This window comes from Tiliqua scincoides, chromosome 4, assembly GCF_035046505.1.
Source record: "Tiliqua scincoides isolate rTilSci1 chromosome 4, rTilSci1.hap2, whole genome shotgun sequence".
NCBI lineage: Eukaryota > Metazoa > Chordata > Lepidosauria > Squamata > Scincidae > Tiliqua > Tiliqua scincoides.
The window spans coordinates 117,028,610-117,052,975 of NC_089824.1; the positions used below are offsets into that span (position 1 = coordinate 117,028,610).

At 41.6% G+C, this 24,366-nt stretch overlaps 1 protein-coding gene across 3 annotated transcripts in view; it reads left to right on the forward strand.

Moving 5' to 3' along the window:
* SMG7 (SMG7 nonsense mediated mRNA decay factor) overlaps positions 1-24,366 on the forward strand; it is a 75,090-nt gene that overhangs the window by 18,757 nt on the left and 31,967 nt on the right. For all 3 annotated transcript variants that reach the window (XM_066626385.1, XM_066626386.1, XM_066626387.1), the window contains 11 exons: positions 903-934; positions 1,350-1,467; positions 4,568-4,700; positions 5,988-6,159; positions 7,175-7,246; positions 8,838-8,988; positions 10,878-11,013; positions 11,458-11,620; positions 14,456-14,612; positions 17,928-17,998; positions 20,269-20,329. In XM_066626385.1, the coding sequence (XP_066482482.1) occupies positions 903-934; positions 1,350-1,467; positions 4,568-4,700; positions 5,988-6,159; positions 7,175-7,246; positions 8,838-8,988; positions 10,878-11,013; positions 11,458-11,620; positions 14,456-14,612; positions 17,928-17,998; positions 20,269-20,329 (1,266 nt within the window). The remainder of the gene's footprint in view (positions 1-902; positions 935-1,349; positions 1,468-4,567; positions 4,701-5,987; positions 6,160-7,174; positions 7,247-8,837; positions 8,989-10,877; positions 11,014-11,457; positions 11,621-14,455; positions 14,613-17,927; positions 17,999-20,268; positions 20,330-24,366) is intronic.

A 24,366-nucleotide genomic window follows, 5' to 3' on the forward strand; every position in this document is an offset into this window, starting at 1 on the left:
ATTTTCTTCGTTAAACCGGAAGTTGCGTTTTTTAAACTGCTGGGCTCAGTTTGAGCCCGGCATAGGTCGTGGTAGAGGTTTGCGCATGGGGGCCCTGCAGATCCGATATGTAGATAAATGAATCCGTGGATACGGGGGGTCCATACACAGTTCATTGCTACTTTGAATTTTCTGTTCCCTTCTTTCAAGAGAGACTCTTGCAGACTTGTGCATATAAACCTTTTTTTAGCCTGACAAAATGCATTTATTTTGACAGTTGTATCCTGCCTTAAAAGACACAATTTTCTCAAGGTGGCTTACAGATTACAAAGCTAAAAGTACCAAGTAGAGTAGTGGCAGCCAAACTGGAGATTGAAACAGGGATGTGTAAAATTCATTTGAAAAATCACAGTCTGTTTTGGCAATGTGCATATTCTTTCCAGTGCATTTGTATGATTGCAATAAAGTGAAAGGAAATTAATCCTTGGACTGGAGTTGTGGCAGAAATCTTGCTGAGTATATGAACTGTTGTAAGATTGTGAAACTGATTATAGGTAGTCCTACAGATGTTTAATGGACTGATGATAAAGGTCAGAAGCCACTAATTCTGACTAGCTTATTTTTTGACAAAATAGCTAATTAGATTTTCCTTGTTAGGTTATCTCAGTAAATTATAAATGCATCATTCGGGTGGTGAGATTGCATATGAGATTGAGCATAAAGTATTTTACAGGAAATGCTCAACAGGCTTGTTCAGTTTAGAACCCTAGTAGCACCAAAACATTGTTCTTGCATATTGAAATTCAGATAAGCTGCACTTTGTCTGCAGGGAACTGACACTTTAAAGTCTGAGTGTACTTGTATGTTTCCCTTAATCAGATCTTGTTGGTTGTAACAATATTTATTATGCTTTCCACTTGCAGGCAGGCAGAAGTCCTGAAGGCTGACATGACAGGTAACTCATCTTTCATCACACAGCTGTCAGAAACTTAGGTGATCTCCTTTCTACGAGTGCTATTGCATTGCATGAACTAGATTCTGTAAATCCTGTTGTTTTGACTGAATACAGAACCTAGCCCCTCTTCTCAACCTCAAAAACTAAGTGCCAGCCTAACCCACAAAACTATATCCAAGGAACCTCTGTGCTAGGATAATGTTATCTGGATTGCAGAGTAAGCAAATCTGTGTTGGTAGTACCTAACTCATCCACATTCTATCTGCTTGATATAAAGCCCAGATCTTTCTTTATGGGTTGACTGTTCTCAGCTGCCTGTAGTGATGTAGTAGAGATGTTCATCCTCTCATAAGGAAGGAGTAGTAAAGATTTAATTGTAATGATGTTTTAACAAATGTTTACTCTTGTTACTCAGATTCAAAGCTGGGTCCAGCTGAAGCCTGGACATCCAGACAGGCTTTGCAGGACTTGTATCAGAAAATGCTAGTAACGGATTTGGAGTATGCATTGGACAAAAAAGTGGAACAAGATCTGTAAGTACTTTATCATAACCATATATGCTTTGCGCATGGGGATCTTAATCCATTTGGGGAAGAACGAATGCAGTGTGTTAAAGTGTTATTAGACTTGATAGCTTGTTTTATTATTTATAGAGCCATCAATGTACATGGTGCTTTACATAAAGTAAAAAGGACAGGTCCATGCCACCTTTCCCTCTAAGTCACTGGTTCTCAACCTATGGTCTGGGGATCACTTCCAGTGTGTTCCCCCATGGACCACCAGAGAGGGCAGCAACCCATAAATCATCACTGTAAATAATACATATAAACTCTAATAAATCTATGATTATTACAAATTTAATTGTTTTTGTGTGTGAAGGAGTGGGGGTTGCTTGCAGGGCCCATGAAAGGGTACAGGTGTAATTTGTACCTAGGCCCCAGGTCAAAAGGGGGCCCAGGAGCTAAAGGGGGGGACCTCAGAAATTTTCTGGAATCTTTTATATTTTCCAATCTCATTGGGACTTGCTGCCCACGTGGGATGATGAGTGCACAGTGGCTATGGCTGTTGCATGCCGTATGTACTGGGCCAAGGAATGCTTACATGACACTCCTGGACTCTGTCAAATCTGGGAGGAGACTGGCCTGCTATATTAGCTCCTTTGGCTTGTGGATCTGCTTATGAAGGAGCATATCAAGGACACAGCTGTGGAAGTACGTTTTGGTACGCACAGAACACTTTCCATTCTAGTGTGAACCTAAATATGATGATCTGATTTTCTGCAATGATTTTTTATATTTAAAAATTTTTAGACTTAGGAGTGTGTGTGTGGTTTTCTGTTTTACTGTGTCTAATTGCTGACACTGTATGGGTAGGTAGACTTGGGCTCCACATTGGGAAGCACAGTAGACAGTGCTTCAAAGACTCTTCGTGCTGTTGCAACCCTTCCCCTGCCCTCCCTATCCCTGTTCTGTCCATCCCTGTCACCACCCTCCCTGACTGTTTCATCCTATCCCCTCCCCTTTGGGAAGGGTCCCAAAGGACATTGTTCCCCATGATAAAATTCAGCTTGGAAGCCCTAGTTGCATGTGGTTCACGCTAATTCCAATTTTTGTCTCTGTGGTCCACGGGCTCCTAAAGTTGGGAACCACCGCTTTAAGTGGTCTGTGCTGATTCATGAACCTATTTGACAGTTGCAAAGCATTACAGGTCATTGTTTCACTGTCTCCTGATGTTCAGTGATGTCATCACTAAATTTTTGGCTTGCTGAGCTTTGTGCTGTTCTAGTTTCTGCCCTGTGAGCTTATAAAATCAACACAAAGAAAATAAAAAAGGATGATGAACCAGGGTTAGACATGGTAAGCAAATGCGGTTCTTTCAGTTTCATGAAATCTGTAAACTTAGTTGTTTAAATTGGTTCAGTTCAAATCAGTAAACTTAGTTACTGAGGGGTGGTTTACATGCTTGAAGATTACTAATCATCCAGTATGTTTTTATGGTATAGCTTTGAAAATTACTGATGACGCTAGATTTGACTGATTTGATTACATGTGGTGTGACATTCCGTTCATAATTTTCTTTTTTTATATTTGAGGTAGTTGACTTGACACAAATACCTAATATTACTGAAATAATGTTTTTATTTAAATGAAGCGCTCAAACACATAATGGATTGACTGAGTGAAGAGCAACACTGTGGGGGGGGAGCCCCTCCTCCAGGGTTTTCTAAAATATGATATCCATTGAAATTCCTCCTGAGTTAATCCCCCCCCCCCAATAAAGTTAATTCTGAGCTGTAGACTTGTTTGTCAGCTCTCCTACTTTTAGGGGACCCAGAGACCAGATTTAAGACTTAACTTCTCCTGCATTTGAAACCAGCTTTTGTACTGGTCACTTTGTCTTTACTGATACTTCCTGAATGTGTTTAGCTATTCAGGTTGTGCTCTGTAGGAGCACAACATGCCAGCTGAAGTGAAGTGCACTGGAGAGGAGGTAAGGTACTTTGTAAGTGAATTAAAAGAAACTGCAGATTCTGAGAAGCTAGCTAGCTGAGATCTTGGGCTTGTAGGCAATCTGGTTTAGGACCTAGAGTTTCCAGCTTTAAAGCAGCTTAGGTTTTTAGTTCTCATTGAGGACCATGATGCAAGTTGATTTTTACTTGACCATGGTGTTCTTGATCTTTGAACTGGATGCTGTTTGTGATGCAGGCATACCTCTAGCATTGGCTTTTATTAAGCATCTAACAGAAAGTCATTCATTGTGACAGCCTGGATGGTGGTGAAAGGATGGAAGGCTCTTATATCATACAGATATCCATTGTCTTCCCTGTGGGATATCTTGTCAGTGGTCTTAGAACTGAGCCTGTTATCTTCATAGCTCTGCTGTGGAGTCCTTATCTTGATCACATTAGAACGCTGGGGTTGACTCCTAAGTCCTTAATCACTGACTGTACTTAGGCACCAGCACCTGGTCAGCAACTAGTTTTACCAGGGGTCCACTTTGAGAGGTGAGTGAGGATTCAGAACCCATTAACAAACTGCCTGTGTGCCAAATCTGATTGACATGTTTCCTGTTTTCCAACTTCATTAACACTTGGGAGGGGATTTGGCCCAGAGACTGCAATTGTTATATTCTAGTATAGAGGTCGGTAGAATTCAGAAAATGTCCTCTGTATGTGGGGATGCCTGGCTTGTTCTGCCTCTTCCTTGAAGATGAACAGAATTCTGCAGTGACTGTTATGATGTATGCCCAAACAGAAATATCATAATGTGATATTCACAGTATAGAAATTGAAAACAATACTACTTACTACTGCAATCTGTCGCTTAATTGGTGCACAGTGTATGCTAGCTATTGAAAGTATCAAATCTTCTAAATATTTTCTTCTACAAATCACACTGAAAGGAAGGAACACAATACTGCTTCATTATCTTGATGGCTTTTGGATACTTTATTCTTGTAAAAGATGCAGATGAGGTCAAAGTTAAGAACTGTGAATATGCCTCTACTTTCCAGTGCTTTCATAACTGTTGTCATAAGCAGCATTCTTTTTCTTTTTCCCCTTCATGGGGGTGGAAGAGGCAGTGTTGCTCAGTTAGTAATTTTTTGTCACAGAAGCTTCTCTTTCTTTACTAGGTGGAATCATGCCTTTAAGAATCAGATCACAACTCTACAGGGTCAAGCAAAAAACCGATCAAATCCAAATCGGAGTGAAGTTCAGGCAAACCTTTCTCTGTTCTTAGAGGCAGCTAGTGGCTTTTACACACAGGTGAGTTAGTGGGTAATATTGTGACTCTGGGATATGCAAATTGCATACTGCATTGGCATCAAATAGTTTTTTCAAGTTTCTTATCTCATGGCTGTGAAAAACCCTGTGTAGGAGAATTTCTCTTGAATCTTTAGATTTTGAGATTCTGTTGAGGCTTCCAGCATTTTGGGATAGGGCTTTAGACAGAATAATTCTTATCCTTCCTCTGTCCAAATTGTTCTTATAAGCTTTCATCCACTGTGTTATTTAAAAGGAAAATACAAATTGTACAAAAGCAGAACAAAAAAAATCCATATTCTGAAATATGTAATGGGAAAGAGTAGGGAATTCCTTCCAGGTCGCTAAGTTCTAAATCTGATGGGTATATGGGGGAGGGGGAATCCTACCTTCTGTTGTGCAACTCATTGATATAGCTGTTAACTTTACAGCAATATTTTCTTTTTTGCAGAAACAGTAGGTACTGTGCAAATGTGACTTGTGCTGAATCAGACCAGTGTTCTCTGGCTGGCTGTTGATCTCCAAAATCTTGGCTGGAGGTCTTTCTGATCCCTGCATCCTGAGATCCATTTAACTGGAGATGCCAGAGATTGAAACTGGGAGATTTTGCACATTAAGCCTGTAGTTCTACTTCATAGGAAAAACATCTCCCGTAACACTATCCAAGGACAAAATTGTCTATTTTCAGTCAAATGAATCTGAATTGATCAGGCATGGCTTTTGTGGCTGTTAATTATTATCAACTTATATTATGTAGAAACTTGTTTTGATGGAGGATAACAGAGTAGAAAGGTAATTCCAGCTCCAAAGAGGGAACTTGAGTTCTAGAAGTAACTGGCTATTGCAGCATTTCTCAAACTGTGGGTCACAACCCACTGGTGGGTTGCAACCTAACAAACCGACATGCTGGGCTGTATCACGATGTTCTTTGCATTGTCGCTTTGCCTTCTTGGGCAGCCCCCAGGGGCCACTTCTGGGTTTCACTGAGCCTGCAGCTTACTCCATAGGCCCCAGAAAGCCCTGCAAAAGCAATTTCTGGTTTGCAGGCTCAACTTCTGGTTGCTTTTGTGGGGCATTCTGGGTCCCGCAAAGGGCAATGGAGTGGGTCGTGGGTACAGTGCAACCTAGAAGTGGCCCCTAGAATTCCCAAGAAAGCATTGCAGTTCTGCAGGGAGCATTACATTGCGACCCATTGTAGAGGATGCGGTGGGTTGTGGCACTAAAATGTTTGGGAACCACTAGGCTATTGTATATGATAGCTCTATTAGACACGGTTGTTTCTAATTCCAGCTACTGCAGGAGCTGTGCACAGTGTTTAATGTAGACTTGCCCTGTCGTGTGAAGTCCTCCCAACTGGGAATTATCAGCAATAAACAGACGCACACCAGCGCCATTGTGAAGCCACAATCTAGCTCCTGCTCGTATATTTGCCAGCACTGCCTTGTCCACCTTGGAGACATTGGTGAGTAATAGAGGCAGGGAAAACTCCAGAGTTCTGTGTAGTATCAAGTGTGGGCCCAATGCTATCCAGTTTTCCAGGACTGGTGTAGCTGTGCCAATGGCCATGCACTGCATCCTGTGGTGGGAGAGCAGTCACAGAGGCCTCCTCAAGGTATGGGAACATTTGTTCCTTTACCTCGGGGCTGCATTTTGGTTGCGCCGGTGCTGGAAAGTTGGATAGGATTGGGCCCTGTAACATACAAGCAAACATGTGGCAGGGGGAGGTTTTGAGTGGCTGTCAAATATTAGTCTGTGGGAACAGTAGTAAGCCATGTGAAGGCAAGTATTTTATGGATCCCTTGACCATAGAAAATAGGGCTGAAGAAGCTTGCTTCAGGTGGCAGATTTTGGAGTACTATTAAAGGGTAGCACACTTTTCAGTTCTGAACACCATTTGGCTTTTGTGTTTCAGACATTGACATGTCTTGAACCACCTCTCCATCGAGTAAACAGAGTCCAAACCATTTTCACAAGGCATATACTCTCACTGAACAGTAGAGCTGTGCTGTTTTTGCAGGATGTTTATGCAGAAGGGTCTGATGTGAAAACTGAGAGCCAGTGGATTTTGGGGAAGAGCTCAGAGGTGGCAATTATGTTAATGGCAATGTACATTAGTAATACAAGAGGCCAAAGAGAATACATGTTCACGAATTGCCTTGCCTGGAACAGACAAAGTCCAGCAATTCTGTTCCTAATAGCAGTCAGTCAAGCGCTTCTTGGTGCTCACAAGCAGGACAAGAAATAGATAGGTATCTACATTTGTCCTCGTCTTGGATACTTCATCTGTTTATAGCAAACTTTATGCTAGCTGGCTGGCTTTGTCTTGAGGTTTATATCCTGACTTTGTAATGCTCAGGTTGTATAGTTTTGTAACATCTTCTGTGGTTTGTTACCATCTATAGTCAACAAACCTCACCTCTGAAATGGAGAATGTAGCATGTTAATGTTCTCTAACATTTTTCTTCTTGGTTTTTCAGCTCGCTACAGAAATCAGACCAGCCAGGCTGAGTCCTACTATAGACATGCAGCTCAGCTTGTCCCCTCCAATGGTGAGTTTGTGAGATGAGGTCCATGTGGTTGAATTTCTCCATTTCAAGTCAGCGCTATGCATATTTTCTCAGAAATAAATCTTGCTGTGTTCCATGGGGTTTATTCCCTATTTAGTGAGTTTAGAATTGCAGCGATAAGCATTTGAACTCCTCATTCATCTTCAGGTGTGTGCGTGCACAAAGGGGCTCTAATACAAGTGGTTACACAGAAATGTTCACTGGTGAGTATGTTCATTTATGTAAGATGCCAAGTAACTCTTTGAGATGTACTTGCTTCTGCAACTGTAAACTAAACAATATTTTTGTTAAATCCCATTGGAATGGAATTCCATTTCATATTTTCATCAATTAACCCAGCTCTGTTTCTTGAAAATAGTTATGTTCCTTTCTAAAGTGAACTGTGTAAATGTGCCAGTGTAGTGTAGTGCAGTGGTTCTCAAACTGGTGGGTTGCAACCCACCAGGGGTATGGGAAGGTGTCCATTTCCCCTTAATGGGAGTGACCACAAAATTACTGAGGCAGCAGCAGTGCAGTGATTGCTGTGCTGCCATGAAGAATGGACTTGTAAACATATCTGGGGGTAGTGCCAGCTGTCAGGAGAGTGTGGGGTGCTTGCAACAGCCTCTGCAACTTTCCACTGCTTAGGAAGGTTCTTAGATTGCAACCCACTCTCCTCCTGCAAAGGCTTACCAGGTTCTGAGTAGGATTTTAAGAACACTGGTGTAGTAGATGACTGGAAAATGGAATTACTGAGCTCTTTTTAGGTAAGGTTGTAATGTATCATATTGCAATTATGCTATGAGGTAAAACCTTGTATACAGTGTCTTCATGAGTCTTTTCCATCTTTTTCTTCAAATAACTCAATCTCCCATCAGTTATCCCTCTTTGAATTCTTCTCCTCCCCTCCCCTCACAATCCCACAGATCTCCCCTTTTGTTTACTATATAAGCTTGTGTGACATTTGGAGCAGGACCCAACTGCGATTGTCTTCACTGCATGGGGCAGGAACAACAGCTGTAGCAAGCCAACTTTTAAAAGAGCCTCCATATTTAAGAAACTGTATTAACTTTGAAGACTTTCATAGTCTGGGACATGCTTTGAGACCACCTCTCCATACGTGAACCCCTATGGCAGTTGTGGGGAGTGAGCCAGACCCTGCTTCACATCTGTGACGAACAGGGCCTTGGCCATTGTTGCTGTGAGTCTTTGGAATACACCCCAGATGACAAGTTGGCAAGTTGCTGCCCTTGTTTTGTTCTGAAGGTATCTAAGATTGAGCTCATCTATGAAAATGATATGGCAACTTTTTCTATTCTGATTTTAAAGTTCATTGATGGATGATTCTTTTAATATTTTTGGTATTGTAAACCTCCTTCTGTTTAGGAAAGGCTGGATTAAAACGACTGAAAATAAAAATAAGAAATCAAACGATAATAAAATATTTAAGTAGTAACCTACCTAGTGTTTAAATAAATAGGCTGAAGCAGTCAAAAGCAGACATGTGGCTAGAATGCAGTGACAAAGTTGGATTGTACATATAAATTTAGTCCTGAGCTCCATGAGAAACTTTGGGTTTTGTTTTTGGCCTTAGGTCAGCCTTACAATCAGCTGGCTATTTTAGCATCCTCCAAAGGAGACCACCTGACCACAATTTTCTACTACTGCAGAAGCATTGCTGTGAAATTCCCTTTCCCAGCAGCCTCTACTAATCTACAAAAAGCACTTTCTAAAGCACTGGAAAGGTATGTTCTGGTTTTGTGTGGCCCTTTATAAGCTTCCTCTGCATGTGCGCGGGGAGGGCAGGCATATTGTAGAGGTTTTCTTCCCTAATTCCACAATATTGATATGTGCCTCTTTGTAGACAGTACTTGTCGAAGAACATCAGTTACAGGTAAGTAAATCTGTGCCTTTTTCAGGCTAGTAATAACAGCAGAAATGTTTCATTCTGGGCTATGATCCTAAATTGTAGTTCATAAGAGAATGCCACTGATTTGTCCATGAGCAGGTATGTTCAGGACAGGGGCTTGATGCATATGTGAATATACATATACGGGGGGCCCCATATTGACAGATTCCATATCTGTGGATTCAGTAATCTGCACACCGGGTCCTGACCCCCTTGCATGCCCCTTCCAGAGCTCTGCTCCCCTCATCTCCAGAAGGGAATCTGAGCCCAGCAGAGGCTGGGGGCATCCATCCCCAACTCCTGCTGGGCTCAGCCTGAGTTCTGTAATAGAAGAAACACAAGTGACATTTTGAATGCATTATAAAGCGTTAAAAACATCACTTCCAGTTTCTCCATGATACAGGAAGTTGCATTTTTTCTATTCCAGAGCTCAGTCTGAACCTGGCAGAGGCTGGGGATACAGATCCCCAGCCTCTGCTGAGCTCAGGCTCCCCCACCTCTGGGAAGGCGCCCCTCCCCCTGACTGCAGGGACTGGGAGGTTCCAGAATGAAATCACTGTGGATAAGGGGGCACCCCTGTATTTTTCACAATTACTGATTGAAGGTATCAAAAGTGTGTACAGAAAGGGAATCAAGTTAAGAGAACCTTGGCTTCTATTCGAAGCACATTATTTTGATATGTTGTAGAGTAGTGTTTCCCCAACGGGGTGTTGGGACTCACCAGTGGGTCACGAGCCGATTTTGATGGGTTGCGAAAAGTTTCTGAAATATATTTTGAAAACCTTGCAACCACCCTTGCTCAGTTTGCAGAAGAAAATTGCAAAACAGGCAATCTGGATAGAGAAACTACTGTCGTGACTGGAATGCTAACTTGCTTCATACCCCCAAATTAAAATGTCATATTTTCTAATTTTCCCTAGTAATTGGCAAGCTGTAGATCATATGTGAACCCAGTTTCAGGTTGGGGGATAGTCCTGAAGTCGCATTTCTAGGGAGAGTCTAGCAAACTGACTACCCAAGCATACTATATGGAAGGTCTCTAGCAGCCTCAGGAGCACAGAGCCCTGGTTATTAATAATTTATTAATAATAGTTTATTAATTAATACATTTATTTCTACAACTCTTTTTCTGTCTAGTAAAGCTTGGTGGGTCCCAGTAGATTGTTGTTTCTTAAAAAAGCTTCCCAGTGCTAAAAAGTTTGGGAAGCACTGGTCTAGTCAAAAAATAACCAATTGTTGTCCCATGAGCTGGACAAACAAAAATGCTTTTATGTTGTCAGAAATAGATTCACACTTTAATTTTACTTTTGTTTTTTGGATTTTGTTTGCAGTACTTCTACATATTTGTACATAATGCTATACATAAGCATGGGTTCTCCATAACTGTGCAGAACTCTTCTGCTGGGTGAAGCCATCTTCTCTTATGATCACATGTAGATCACTGTATGGAGAACAGAGTGAGTCTTGAGATTACACCAAAGTTGTCTGTTTCTAGTCTACACAAGGAATAAAATCTACTAGCTGGAGAGTTGGTAAAAAAAACCAAACTATTTATTGTTAATGCAGTTGTCTTGGGAGGCACTGGCAATCTTCTTTTTTTTTTTTTGTCATACACTATCTCCCTTAAAGAAGAAGCTAGTCTGCTGTATATTTTTGTGCAACAGGGCGCATATTTTTATTGCATCTGTTTATCAAGACTGAAATACTGTTTTTTCTTAATTGCAGTCGTGATGAGGTGAAGACTCAGTGGGGAGTATGTGATTTCATCAAGGCTTTTATAAAATTCCATGGCCATGTGTATCTGAGTAAGAACTTAGAGAAACTGAACCCTCTTCGTGAGAAGTTAGAGGAGCAGTTCAAGGTTGGTCTGCACAGAATGTCCTGCTTTCCTTACTGAACAATCGTCCATGTAGGGTTTGGTACTTTGATGAGAGTTTTCCCTGTTAAAAGAACACAGATGCATCTTGGGGAGTTCTTTCTCTCGAGTATTCCCCCCTGTCCCTTAAGATCTGGTGAGGCTTGCTCCATATTCCTCCTTTGACTGAAATGAGATTGTTTGGGATTCAGAGCAGGTTCCTCTGTGATGCCACCTACTTTCTGGAACATCCTGCAAAGAAGTTTTGGTTTCTTCCTGCCAATTGATAGAGACCTCTTCTTGCAAGCTTTTGCAGTGCTTGATCACATTGCAATAATGTATGGTATATGTAAAATAAATATAAATATGACTGACGAGTAGTTGCTAGTCAGATTGAGCAGCTCATGTTGTGCTACAGTTTCTCACAAATATGCATGTTCTTTGTTGCAGAGGCTGCTATTCCAAAAAACATTCAACTCTCAGCAGCTAGTCCACATTACCGTCATCAACCTGTTTCAGTTGCATCACTTACGAGACTTCAGCAATGAGACTGAGCAGCACAGTTATAGCCAGGATGAACAGCTCTGCTGGACACAGTTGCTGGCCCTCTTCAGTATGTATTAAAACTGTTGGATCTTGGAGCAAAACTTCCCAGCGTGCAGCAAATTGCTTTATAGCCAAGTCTTCAGGGCACTGAGGTGAAATTCTAGCCCAGGCGCTGGGCATAATGTCACAGTGGCTGACTGTTAGCCAATTTTCAGTGGACCACATGGCAGGGAGGAGGTGCTGCTGTTGCTCTTGCAGCCACTTTAAATTAAGAGGCAGCAGTGATAGCGACCTACCTCTGCAAACAGGTGACTCAAATAGTTACTGTTACAAAGGAGAGGAGTGGAAATAAGTGACTCATTTTGGGTGGTTGCTGACTAACCATCCAGGCATTCTCTTATTGCTTTTAGAGATTCCTTGTATTTCCTTTTTGTTCCCATTCAATATTAACTGTTCTTGAATGGCTGTTTCTGCCATTCCTTAATTTAAAGCAGCAGTGGCAGGAGTAATAGCAGCTGTTTGTATCTTCTCTTCCTCCTCTACCCATCAGTGTAACTACCCCAGGATGGATGGAGTTCTCTTAGCGCTCTCCCTCCTGTTGTGTGATTACACAAGCTTGAAGTCTGCCCACCCTGTTCTAGTCTGTGGAGATCCTGGAGGTGTGCAGTCTGATGCCATTATCTACTGTTCTTGGGGGCCCTTCAGTAGGGGATAGTTAACAGAGAAAATGTTTAAAAGGCTCTGCAAAAGCAGTAGACCGATTGAGTTGGGGAATTTCCCAGAACTTGAACAGATGGAGTTTAGTTGTTATGCAGCCATTTTCCCAATATAGTCCAGAGATTTCCTGGACTTGTTCACAGTTGTCTGGAGTCTTAATAATGAGGCATTTACGTAGCTCTGTCTGCATAGCAGTTAATGTTCAGAGCATAGACAAAAATAGTAATTTTAAGGCAATATGATACAGTGAAGCCAGCCTATCATGTTGCTTTGGAACTCTTGGTAGAAGTGGTTTTTTAAAAAGAGATCTCAGCAAATGCTCATAATTGGTGACCAGTTTCTTGATCAAGCTGAAGTGAGCAAAAGTCCTGATGGCTTTTGACTGTTTGAGGTTATAGGTTGATATCAGGGAAGAAGGTTTTCTAGGCAGAGCAGATCAGATGTTTTCTTGCAAGCTACCTTGTATTTATTGCTGTGTGGGATTTTCTGATTCCGAATTAGCAGTGTTATTCAATCTCATTAGCACATAAGAAAAGCCCTGCTGGTTCAGGCCAAGAGCTCATCTAATCCAGCATCCTGTTTCCCACAATGATGCACTAGCTGCCTCTTGGAAAGCCCACAAACAGGAGAGAAGACATGCTTCTTTCCCACCATCACTCCTCTGCAGTTGGTATTTAAAAACACATACTGCTGGAGGTAGTGCATCGCCATCATGACAAGTAGCCATTGAGAGACCAGGCCTTCATGGATTTGCCCTACCCTCTTTAAAGCCATCTAATGGCCTCCTCAACATCTTGTGGCAACAAATTCCACAGACCTAATTACGTGCTGTGTTGGAGTAGTCCCTCCTCTGGTCCGTCCTAAACCTTCCCCCAGTCAGTTTCATTGGATGACCCCTGGATCTGTTGTGAGACAGAGAGAGAGAAACTTCTCTAGTCACTTCCTCGACAGCATGCATAATTCTATGTCACAGTCACATCCTCCCTTTGTTGCTTCCCCCCCCCCCAAAGCTAAAAAGCCCCAAACAGTATTGTCATGTAAGGAAGGTTGCTCTAGTCCCCTCACTATTTTGGCTGTCTTCATTTGCACCTTTTCCAGTCTACAATATTCTCCTTGTAGTGTGGCAACCAGACTGTCTACAGCATTCCAAATGTGGTTGCACCATTGTATAGGAGCATTTACAGGTCCAGTCTCGTTATACATGGGTTTGACTCAACACAAATGGTCACTGCAAATGAGAAGGAATGTGCTGATCCCTGGAGAAGGGGAAAAATGCATCCCTTTAAAATCAGTTTAAAAAACTGCTTTTCTTACTAATAGTAGAGAGACATTTATGCAAGTGATTACAGGTATAACCTACTTATCCATGGATTTGTCACCCATGGAAAATGGGAATGAGAAGGTTTAACAATAGCCTCTTTAATTTGAGAGGAGAGAGCGCAGCTGACTGAAAATCCATCCATCATTCTCTCTCCAGACACTTAGAACCCCCTTCCCCCTGAACAAGTTATTATCACCTCCTCCATTAGTGCCTGAAGAGAGACTGATTGCCTCTGTGTGCATTACAAAAAGTCAGCAAAGCTGTTTTTAAATTGCTGAGCAAAAGGACATTGTTTTTTAAAATAGATTTGCTTTAATGTGATTTTTGCCATCCAGGTGAAACCTTTGCAAATAATCAGACTCAACTCAATAATATTAGCATTTAACATTGACTGAGGGTGTAATTCTGTACGTACTTACCTGAAAGTACTTCCTGTTGAATTTGATGGGACTTGCTTCTGAGTAGACATGCAAAGGATAGTGCTGCAAAAGTGATTTATTACTTGCCCAGTATAACCTAACTGCTGAACAGATCACTACATTGCTACTGGTAGGTTATTTGGCTTTGTGGCTGTAGCTGGTGTCGATTGATTTCCAGCATGGTGAGATTGATACCAATATGAGTGGAAACTTGGGGTGCTATAGGTTGCTTAACTGTTGCCATCTACTGTCCATTTCTTTCCATTCTCATTATTTTTCACAGAAGTCAAAAGTTATATACATATGCTCCCTAATGTCATTATAGCATAATCTGGACCTGCTTCCCCCAGTTAAAATGAGATAACTTAACCAAATAATAACCAAATAATGCTATCATAGCTGATCCATACAGAAGAATATATATGATGTCTGTTCTTTTTCCTAGTGTCTTTTCTTGGAATCCTGTGCAAATGTCCACTCCAGAATGATTACCAGGAAGAATCTTGGGGTTCTTACCCGCTTCCTGCTCTCAAAGTCTCAATGGATTGGCTGAAACTTAGACCCAGTGTGTTTCAGGAGATGGTGGTTGATGAAAGACAATAGTAAGTCTTGTCTTTTCATAGCTTGTCCTTATTTGTTGTTTGTATGAAGTGAGTTAGTAATAAAGAATTTGTGGCAGAAGTTGGATGTTTGAATAAGAGCTACACAACTGCAGTGATTAAGACTGAGCTGAAAATAGGAAGTCCCTGGTACAAATCCTGTTTCTGCTGTGAATTCAGTAGGTAGATGTGACCTTTTCTTGCCATCAACCCTCCATCTGCAGTACAGGGATAGTAATATTGTCCCATCTTTACAAAGTACTTGTGAGATTGACTGAGACGCTATACATTAAAAATTTGGAAATGCAATATAAATGTTAAGTATCTTTTCTTGAAGCTTCTTTACTTTATTCCTCTGAAGAATTCTTTGCTAGACCAAAGTAGTTCATGGTGTGAATCTCCTTCTTTAATGCCCTGTAAACAGAGGTGTGATTTCTTTTCAGTGATAATGAAATAAAAACACATTGCACCACTTTCTGCACTTCTCATTTTTGTTTAAAAAAGAAAAGAAAGAAATCTGTGAAAAATATTTTCTAACACCTGATTGACTGTGTCATGACTGTGGCTGCATCTGCTGACACTATACCAACTATATCTCCTACCTAGTACACTTTTAAAGCTATTATAGTTTATGATTTTATAAAAATGCGCCCATGGAATAAAAGCACATAACTCTACTTTCTGCAGTTTTTCGGGGGGGGGGGGGGGAATGAAATCAGTGAAAACATTCAAATGCTTAAAAACACCTTTCCCTACAAGATACTGCTCATAGCACCTTACAAGCAGGTCCACAGAACCTCACAGGTACTGAGATGCTCTTGGAAGCGTTTCCATCAGCTTTTTCCACACTCTCACTCATTAGCTACCAAACCAATGCCTTCTGGACCCAATAGCATTCCTTGCATTCTGTAGCCAGATTAAATAAACCTGCCAGTACTAGCATTGAAGAACCAGCAGCCACTTGCTGTCTAACTGCGTTCCTTCTGGGCACCTCTTGTAACATTTGTTGTTCCCAGGTGGCCACTACAACAATCACCTTGCTTGATTGATGCTGAGGAGGCTTAATTAGGATATCCTTGATCCTGGACTAGGTTGAGAAAGCAATAGCTTCAGACTGCTTTAAGTGTTAACCTCAGTTAAGTATCCCACCGACAGATAGGGCACCGTCTCCTGAATAGGCATAGCTAATATCACCTGTCTGTGGAGATCTGTGTTTGGTTTTTTATTTTGTTTTTGTTTACGCTTATCCTACCTTTCTTCCATGATGAAACTCAGGTTGGTGTAAATAGGATGCCCAGGCAGTCTCTCTTCAAGGCATTGATCAGGCTTGGGCTGCCTAGCTTCATCAAGGTTGCTGCATTACATAACTCAGACCAGGCTTGTTCTCTCACTTTAAATGTGTACAGCCTATGCTTGGTGAGGGAGCAAGATCCATCTGCAGTGTGTCCCATTTCCATGCCTGTGTTGAGCTTCCACGTGTTAAATGTAACACGTGTACAATGATTATGTGCATAAAATTCAGCATATGTAGGCTCAAGCCATGCAATTGTTTAATATTCATACAATCTGGGAAATAACTACATAGTTTAGACCCATGCGCGTAGTACCGAGACCAGGGTTTCTCAAACTTTGAGGGAGATTTACTCCCTCAGTAAGTTCTTGTGTGGGAGGGGCTAGGGCAGCAATGTGATCCCCAGGATTGCATCCTGAAGGGAGGCAAGGGGGGGGCGCTTGTGCCTTACTTTGCATTCTGCTGGGCTGCAGGAGGTGCAGGCAGCCCTTCACAGTGCTCCCCGATGCTTGGAGCCTGCAAAAGAAGTGGGCGCAAAGCACCTCCTGCAAAACGGAAGTGCTTTGCACCCGCTTCTTTTGCAGGTTCCAAGCATCAGGGAGCACCGTGCAGGGCTGCCTGCACCTCCTGCTGCAGCCCAGCATCATGCAAAGTAAGGCATAAGCACCCCCCCTTGCCTCCCTTCAGGATGCAATCCTGGGGATCACATTGCTGCCCTAGCCCCTCCCACACAAGAACTTACTGAGGGAGTAAATCTCCCTCAAAGTTTGAGAAACCCTGGTCTTGGGGATCCTGGGGATCGCGTTGCTGGATCCCTCCCCTTCCCCCGCCCCTTAAAGGGACAGGGGAAGTGTTACACGAACTGGTGGGTCGTGACCCACCAGTTTGAGAACCACTGACCTAGATACATATTCCCAATGTGTGGGTGCCCCAGCTATGGGGCATGTTTGCTCAGTCAATAAGGCAGGAGGCTTTCTCCTTTGTGTGTAGGTTCTACACATTTGGTTCTAGTACATTTGGAGAACCCTTAAATATATGTGCTGCTGTAGAAGAAAGAGGAAACTGTAGAAGCTCAAGAAACTATTTGATGCATAGCTTCTCTGTTCTGGCTGATTGTTCCCACTCATAGAGTTACAACTAGAGACATTAAGATTGATGGCAACAGCCTCTTTACTAAAGGCCAAATGATAGCACCTTAATCAAAGTTGCTTATTCCAAGATGTGAATCTGACGCTTGACCTTAAGATTGTGCATCAGTGTAGGCGGCATAGTATTACTGTGCTCTGTGATTCCTATAGAGTCCAAATTACATGCTTTGATCGTTCTGTGGATGTTTGCTAATAAATTGACTTCCTCAATTACAGCGATTAAGTTTGATTTGTTTTACCTTCTTTTACTTTTACTTATTTGGGTTTCAACACTAGTAAGGGCAGTTTATATATGTGATTAAAAGTCCAGAAGAAGAGTCTTGATGACTAGATAATGATGTATTCCTAAGTTATATGTAACCTTACCAGTGATTTGCATTCTTCCTCCAGCTTCATGGTTATAAAGAAATATAGGCTGGAGGGGGGTGTATGAAGGGAGACGAGAAAAAACAAAACTAAAGTTTCTGCTATGAATTGCACATTCCTAGTCATTCTATTTCTTAAACAGATGTATTGTCATATTCATATCCCTTGTAATTTGAAACCATCCATACTAATACCATGGACCCCTGGAACTTACAGTCATTTCTAAAGTTCTTCCCCTCCTCCTCTGTTTGAATCTTATTCTCTAACCGCTCTTGCTACAAAATTTGGCCCAATATTGGATTCACAGAGAGACTAGCCCCAAATTGCAGAATTTTTAGTTTGTTCCATAGGCAGGATAAAGGTTCTGATAGTCAGGAAGAGGAGGCTGTTAGATAGCACTGGGAAGCATGGCAGAAAGAACAAAGGAAGGTGTGGGAAAAGCATAAAGGGGCAAGTAACACTGGATAAATGTGAAGCAGGGAAGAAAAAGCACTGTCTTATCTTGATTTACAGCATCTGGCCCTGGCTGATTTCCCTTCTGAACAGTTTTCAGCCTCATGAAGAGGACCTCTCCTGCCCTAATGGTAAGAACACTCCCTTTATTTACTGGTCTATGGAAAATATTGTTGAATTTGGAGTGATGTTGGCAGAGAGCAAAGTGCACCAGTACTGATGCACAGTCTCCTCCCCACTGGCCTTCCATTGGCTCATCTTGGTCCCTCATGTCCACCCAGCACTCTTGTTAACACCTTTCATTATATTAATCACACCAATCTTATCCCAGCCCTCAAATTTTTCCACTGGCTTCCAGTCCGCTCCTAGACTGAGCACAAGTTCCTTGTCTTTATCTTTAAAACCCTCTATTTCTCTCCCTGCCTTTCAGCTCCTGTATCTCACTAGACTCTTGCCTGTGATCATTGCTTTTCCAGCTCCATTATCTTCAGCTACCTAAAAATCTCCTGCTCCCCAAATGTCTTTGTCTTTTCTCCCTTGCCACTCCTTATGCATAGAATTGCTTACTAGTATACCTGCAGGAAGTTTTCTCACTCACTTCCTTTAAATCAGTGGTTCCCAACCTTTAGGAGCCTGCAGACCACCGAGGCAAAAATTGGAATTGTCATGGACCACATGAGGCTGTGGGTGGTCTGGCCTCCACCCTCTTTGGTCTGTCAAGTGCTCCTGTACAGACTATCAAAGAGGACAGAGAATGGACCACCCATAACCACTGACACTTAAGTGGTTGTTGATGCAGGTGGTCTCCAGCCTCTTTGGTCCATGGGAGATTGCTTCTCAGCAGGACACTGGAAGTGATCAAAGGTGATTTTTTTTCCTCCTGAGACCTTGGGGACTGCTTCTCAGGATCTTGTGGACCATGTGTGGTCCAGGGACCACAGGTTGGGAACCAGTGCTTGCGGGTCTTGAGGACCACCTATGGTCCATGGACCACAGGTTGGGAACCATTTTTTAAAATCCTCTTAAAACCCACCTGTTCCATAGAGCCTTTAACACTGTGCCTCAGTTTCCATTCTCTACTGTAACTAAGTCTAAGTACGTGACACTGGAAGAATTGTATACATGCCCCATCTTTTCCCCATCCATCCTGAAACTATCTTGTGTAACTTGTATAACTATTTAGATCAGCCATTTTCAACCACTGTGCCATGGCACACTGGTGTGCTGTGAATGGTCTTCAGGTGTGCAGGAAGAGAGGAAAGACACAGCCCAGAGGGGCATAGTGCCAGGAGGAGCTGCAACTCCCAGCACGATGCCACACCAGGCCACGTCTTTCTTCTTCTCCTTTATAGGGGGCAAGGAAGGGGGCCGGCCCAGAATGTTGCAGATTTGCTCCAAGAGTGGCTGCAAGTTGCAGCCATTCCGTTGGGCATGATTTCTGGGCTGCTCCATCAGGACTACCCCCTTCAGGAGGAAGGGGGCAGCAGTGGGGGGGGAGCAAGTCTGGTGGCACCATCCCTGTAGGCATGGCATCCGGGATATTTGCCCTCTTGTCCCCCCTTGTATACCACTGCTTAAAGATATCATGGGTGATTGTAATCATATGGGATACTATAACCAATTGGGTTAAACCCTGTAGGCAAATAAGATTGACAGTGATGGCACAGGAAAAAGAAAGTGACATGCAGTAACTGAAGGAATACATGGAACTGAACAAGGGGGATTGCTATGTGGTGGGTGTATTGTGTGAATAAGTACAGTTTTTTAATCACTTGGCTACCTGAGCTGTGCTGTTTTCAAATTTATTATTGAAATTGGATAATATTTAGTGTAGCTCTAAATGTGAATCACCTTTATGTTTTATATATGTTTTATAAATATACATAAATATATGTTTTATATATAAAATTATATTAAAATCTAATTGAGGCTACAAACAAAATTAAGCATTTTATATACTGGTGGGAACTTGATATCTGTGGTGATCCATTCTCAGTCCCCCCTCAGAATGCCTTTTAAAGGCATAAAAACATCTGGTTTTCCTCCAAAAAGGCGTTTTTTGGCCACATGTGGATGTGTGTGGCCTCTGTGTGATTCAGAAAGCCCTCCAGAGGTGACTGGAGCACAAATTCAGTCGCCTTCTAAGGGTTCAGCTTGACCCAAGTCTGAATCCAAGTTGAGCTAGATCCAGAGATAGAAAATCTGCGGATAAGTAGGCTCAACTTGTATTCAGTTGATCTTGGTTGTAGCATTCTTGTTTAATTCTTTTCAGTAGAAATTAGTGGAACTTGAACATGCTCAGTTCTGGTACATTTTCATCCAAATAGTGGATTATAGATTTGTGGTTCAGTGCAGTTGTGCACAATTATTCATCTTTTTCCCCGGTCTGATTTTCCACTAGCTATCCCTCTCCCAGAGGAGTTTGAGCTTCAGGGATTCTTAGCTCTGAGACCTTCCTTCAGGTGAGTAATTGACATGAGGTAGTGATTTACTGTGGTGACAGGTCTTGTCTATATCAATCCCTGTTGAACAGTTTTAATCCCCAGTATTTAACAGAGACACACAATCATGGCATACCTTTATCTCTCCACTTCCTTCAACAGTTGAAATCTTTTGTCTTTTCTGTATCTTCCCTTTTAAAACTTTTATGACCTGAGTTCTAACTACTTAAACTTTTATTTTACAATGCTTAAGGTTTTATTTCTTTGGAGACCTTTAAAGGGTAACTGACCTGAGCTAATGTAAGACAAGAGGACAGGATGGAGCTGGCTGATATACACCCTGGGACACACAGGCTGCTCTGCCACCCCTTCCAACCCTACCTCTCCCTCCAAGCTGGAAGTAATTATGGTGACATGATGATGTCATCACAGTTACTGCTGCGAAGGTGTCTTCTGTTTGCCACCTCCACGGCAGTGAGGCCAGCCAGCAAGCATACCAAGAATCAGTGTGGGGATGGAGCCATCACTGGAGCAGTTATTCCTGGCATGCCCACTTTAGAGTGAAACTGGCCGGTTTCACTCCCTGTGAGCACACCAAGAATCGCTGTAGGAGTGGCCGGCAGGAGGACCTGTTGTTCTCCACACACCTCCAGAGCAGTCGTTCTCAGTGCGCTCACTTCGGAGTAAAGCCAGCCGGCAGCTTCACTCCCAGCGAGCACACCGAGAATTGATTCCAGTGTGGCTGGCAGGAGGACCTGCTCTCCTAGGCAGACCCAAAGAGCCGCCCGGTACCACATATACTATACATCTCTAAGGCGCTACACCACTGCAAGAGGAACTCGTCTATGAGGGAAAACACCTCTTTAGACAGCATGTTTCCACTTGTCATGGAAGTAGAATTTCTCTCATCTCACTTTATGAAGCCTTTGGTTTTATAAAACAGCTGTCCAGGAAAATTTTCCTGGCTAGCAGATTATCCCATGAATCTGTTCAGGAAGAAAACTACTTAGAAGCTATAAGTCTGCCTGCAAACATATCCATGACACCTTTTCATATTGTAACTATCTTTGGAGAAATTCTGTCAAGGGATTGACACTGAAGACAAATGGAAGGTTAAGTTTTGGAAAAGCTGAAGAGTGACTGAAGGATTGATTGTGGGTAACTTAATGTAGAAATCAGCAACTATTGGTCCATGAACCAAGTTGAATCAGTGTCATCAGTTGACAACCCACAGGCAGAAAGGGAAGCAATAGCTTGGGATTTGTTAGCAACAAGTAATAGTAGGAGCTGATTCATTTCTTTCCACCCTAATTCCCCATTCAAAGTGATCATCTGAGAATAATAGTTGCTGACTTGGGTCTTAGACAATACTAGAGGGAGGTCATAATAGCAAATTGCTATAAAGAGGAAAATTGTGGTTCATTAGGCAGATATGGGAAGAGGAAAAGTAAAGGGTTCAAGCTATTGGAGACGATCATGAAATGGTTACTAAACTAAAAATTTTGCTCCGAAGTTGTGAAATTCATTTCTTCTGGGATGTTTAAGAGGTATCTGGCTATGGATCTTTCTAGAATCTTAGACTATTCAGACACTACTTTACCCTTGGGATTCTACTTGGGCTGGGAGTCATATTGGGTTCATGTACACTCTACCTTATTCACCACACTGTTGCGAAAGAACTACTGGATTTGTGTGTCTTGAAGAGTTGGAGACATAGTGTGTTCAAAGAGATGCGGGGTTTCCCTTGCATCTTGATGGGAATGAAGTAGGAAACAGGATCTCCAACCCTGTTCCTGGTATATCCCTGTGCACAGATAGAGATGGAAAATTTCTGAAAATTTTGAAACTCGGAAAAAACCCCAGTTTTGGGGGGGGAAATGGAAATCTTTGGAAAAATTGAAAAAAGTTACATTAGCACTTTTTTTCTTTTTCAGACTGAAAGTCATTCTGTTACTTTAGGAACATAAAATATGACTATGGACAATTTGACTTGACATAAAATTATCACAGCTAACATATTAAAAATATAGTGTATCCAAACAATTATCACAAACAGAATTTACTTTTTAATAATATTTATTTGTAATTGTAAGAAATGGAGCAACGCTCTCCTGAACCGTTTACTAGTTTATGTGGAACAGACAAAAAAACTCCACAAAACAAAATCCAGAAGTAACAATTATTCATATTTCCGCTCCACAGTATTAAATAAAAATAAAAAACCCATTCTCATAAAAAGAATTGAAATGGGGAAAGTGTATAGAAGGGAGTGGGGCTAAGTTTCAATGAATGGACATGAAATTTAATCCGAATCATTTTCTGAGCTATAATTATTAGTATCGGTTTCAATCTCTGCTTCTGCAGCTACTCTGTTATGTCTGTCATTATCACCGTTATTATGGACTTCTAAAAACCAAAGGTTTGCCCGGATTGAAACAAGCTTCTCTACCCTTTCACATGTCAGTTTATTTCTTGATATAGTGTAAGTGTTTCCAAACATAGACCAGATTCTTTCACATGCTGCAGAAGATGGAGGAATCTGAAGAAGGCAAGAAGCAAGAGGAATCAGAGGCTGTGTTGTGCAGAGACCTTGCCACCATGTTGCAGGAGGAATATGTTTGGCAGAATCCCAGATTGCATTCCTGGACCAAATCCCTGAAGATGTTCTACATATATTCTGCAACATTTGAAAGTACCTTCCCAACATCAAGTCCTAAATGTGATGCTTGTTTTGTAATCCAGTCAAATGCAGTAATAGTGCTATCATCACTTATATTTCCACCTTTGAATTTTGGATCCAATAGATTTGCAGCAGCATGAATTGGATGACAACAAAATTCTTCCCTTTTTAAAAATAAAATCTTTCACTTTACTTCTGTAGTTGTAAGTGGAGATATACTGAGATTGTCAAAAACAGTTATTTTTATCTTGGTCAGATGCAGTGATTGCTGCAGAAATTGGCTTTAGAATCTTCAAGGAATTTTGCAGCTGAACCCAGAAGACATCCTGATCAAGAACAATGTTTCTTACACTCCTGGGTACTTTAAGATCTTCAGCTATTACTGTTTCCTGAAGAGCTTCTTTGTTTTTTAGTAAACATTCAAAGGAGATCTATTTTCTGCAACATTTGAAAGTACCTTCCCAACATCAAATCCTAAGTGTCCAACCCACTGAGTTTTACTACAGAGCTTCAGTGTCACTATTTTATTCTTTGCATTTTTTTTCTACTTGCTTCTTCTTGAAAACCAAAGCTACAATATAAGTACCTTTTACATGTTTTATAACTTCTTTTGCTCATCTAAAGATCATTTGAAGGCTGTCCAGTTTCATCATATCATTAAGAAGCAAGTTGAGCCCATGAGATGCACATTCTATTGCAGTAATATGTGGATACTTCTCCATTATGATCTCCCATGCTGCTTTCATATTGCTGGCATTGTCAGTCAGCAAATACTTTACCACTTCCAATTTTCTGTAGGACTTTACATATTTTACAGCTGATATGCTCTGCAGTATGTCTGTTCTCTTCTGTTTCAGTGCTTTTGTACAAAACTGGTTGAGGTGTTATAGCAAAATTTATAATTCCTTCTCTCACATTTGTCCATCCATCTGTAAGTAGTGCAAGACTCAGTGCTTCATTAATTTTTCCTTGCATAGATTCCATGACATGTTCATATTCTAACTCCAAAAGAGCCTTGCTCAAAGAATGTCTGCTGGGCAAATGGTATGATGCTCTTAGTAATTCCAAAGCTTCCTGCCAGTATGTATTTTCAGTTATTGAAGATGGTGTTCCAGAAGGATATATTGCTCTTGCAAGAGCTTGGTCAATTTTTTCCTGATCTTCAGGTGTCATCTTGTCTACAAATGAAGTTATTGAATAATTTTTGGATGCAGCTGTCTTCAGTATCTTTTTACTTGAAGATGCTGCCGATGGGACAACACTTCGTGTTGCTGCTGATGTTACAGATGGACTAGAAAGAGGACACTTGTTACATACAAGAATGTGTTTTGTCATCCTGGTAACATTTGGAAATGCCTATTTCATCTGACAATATTTG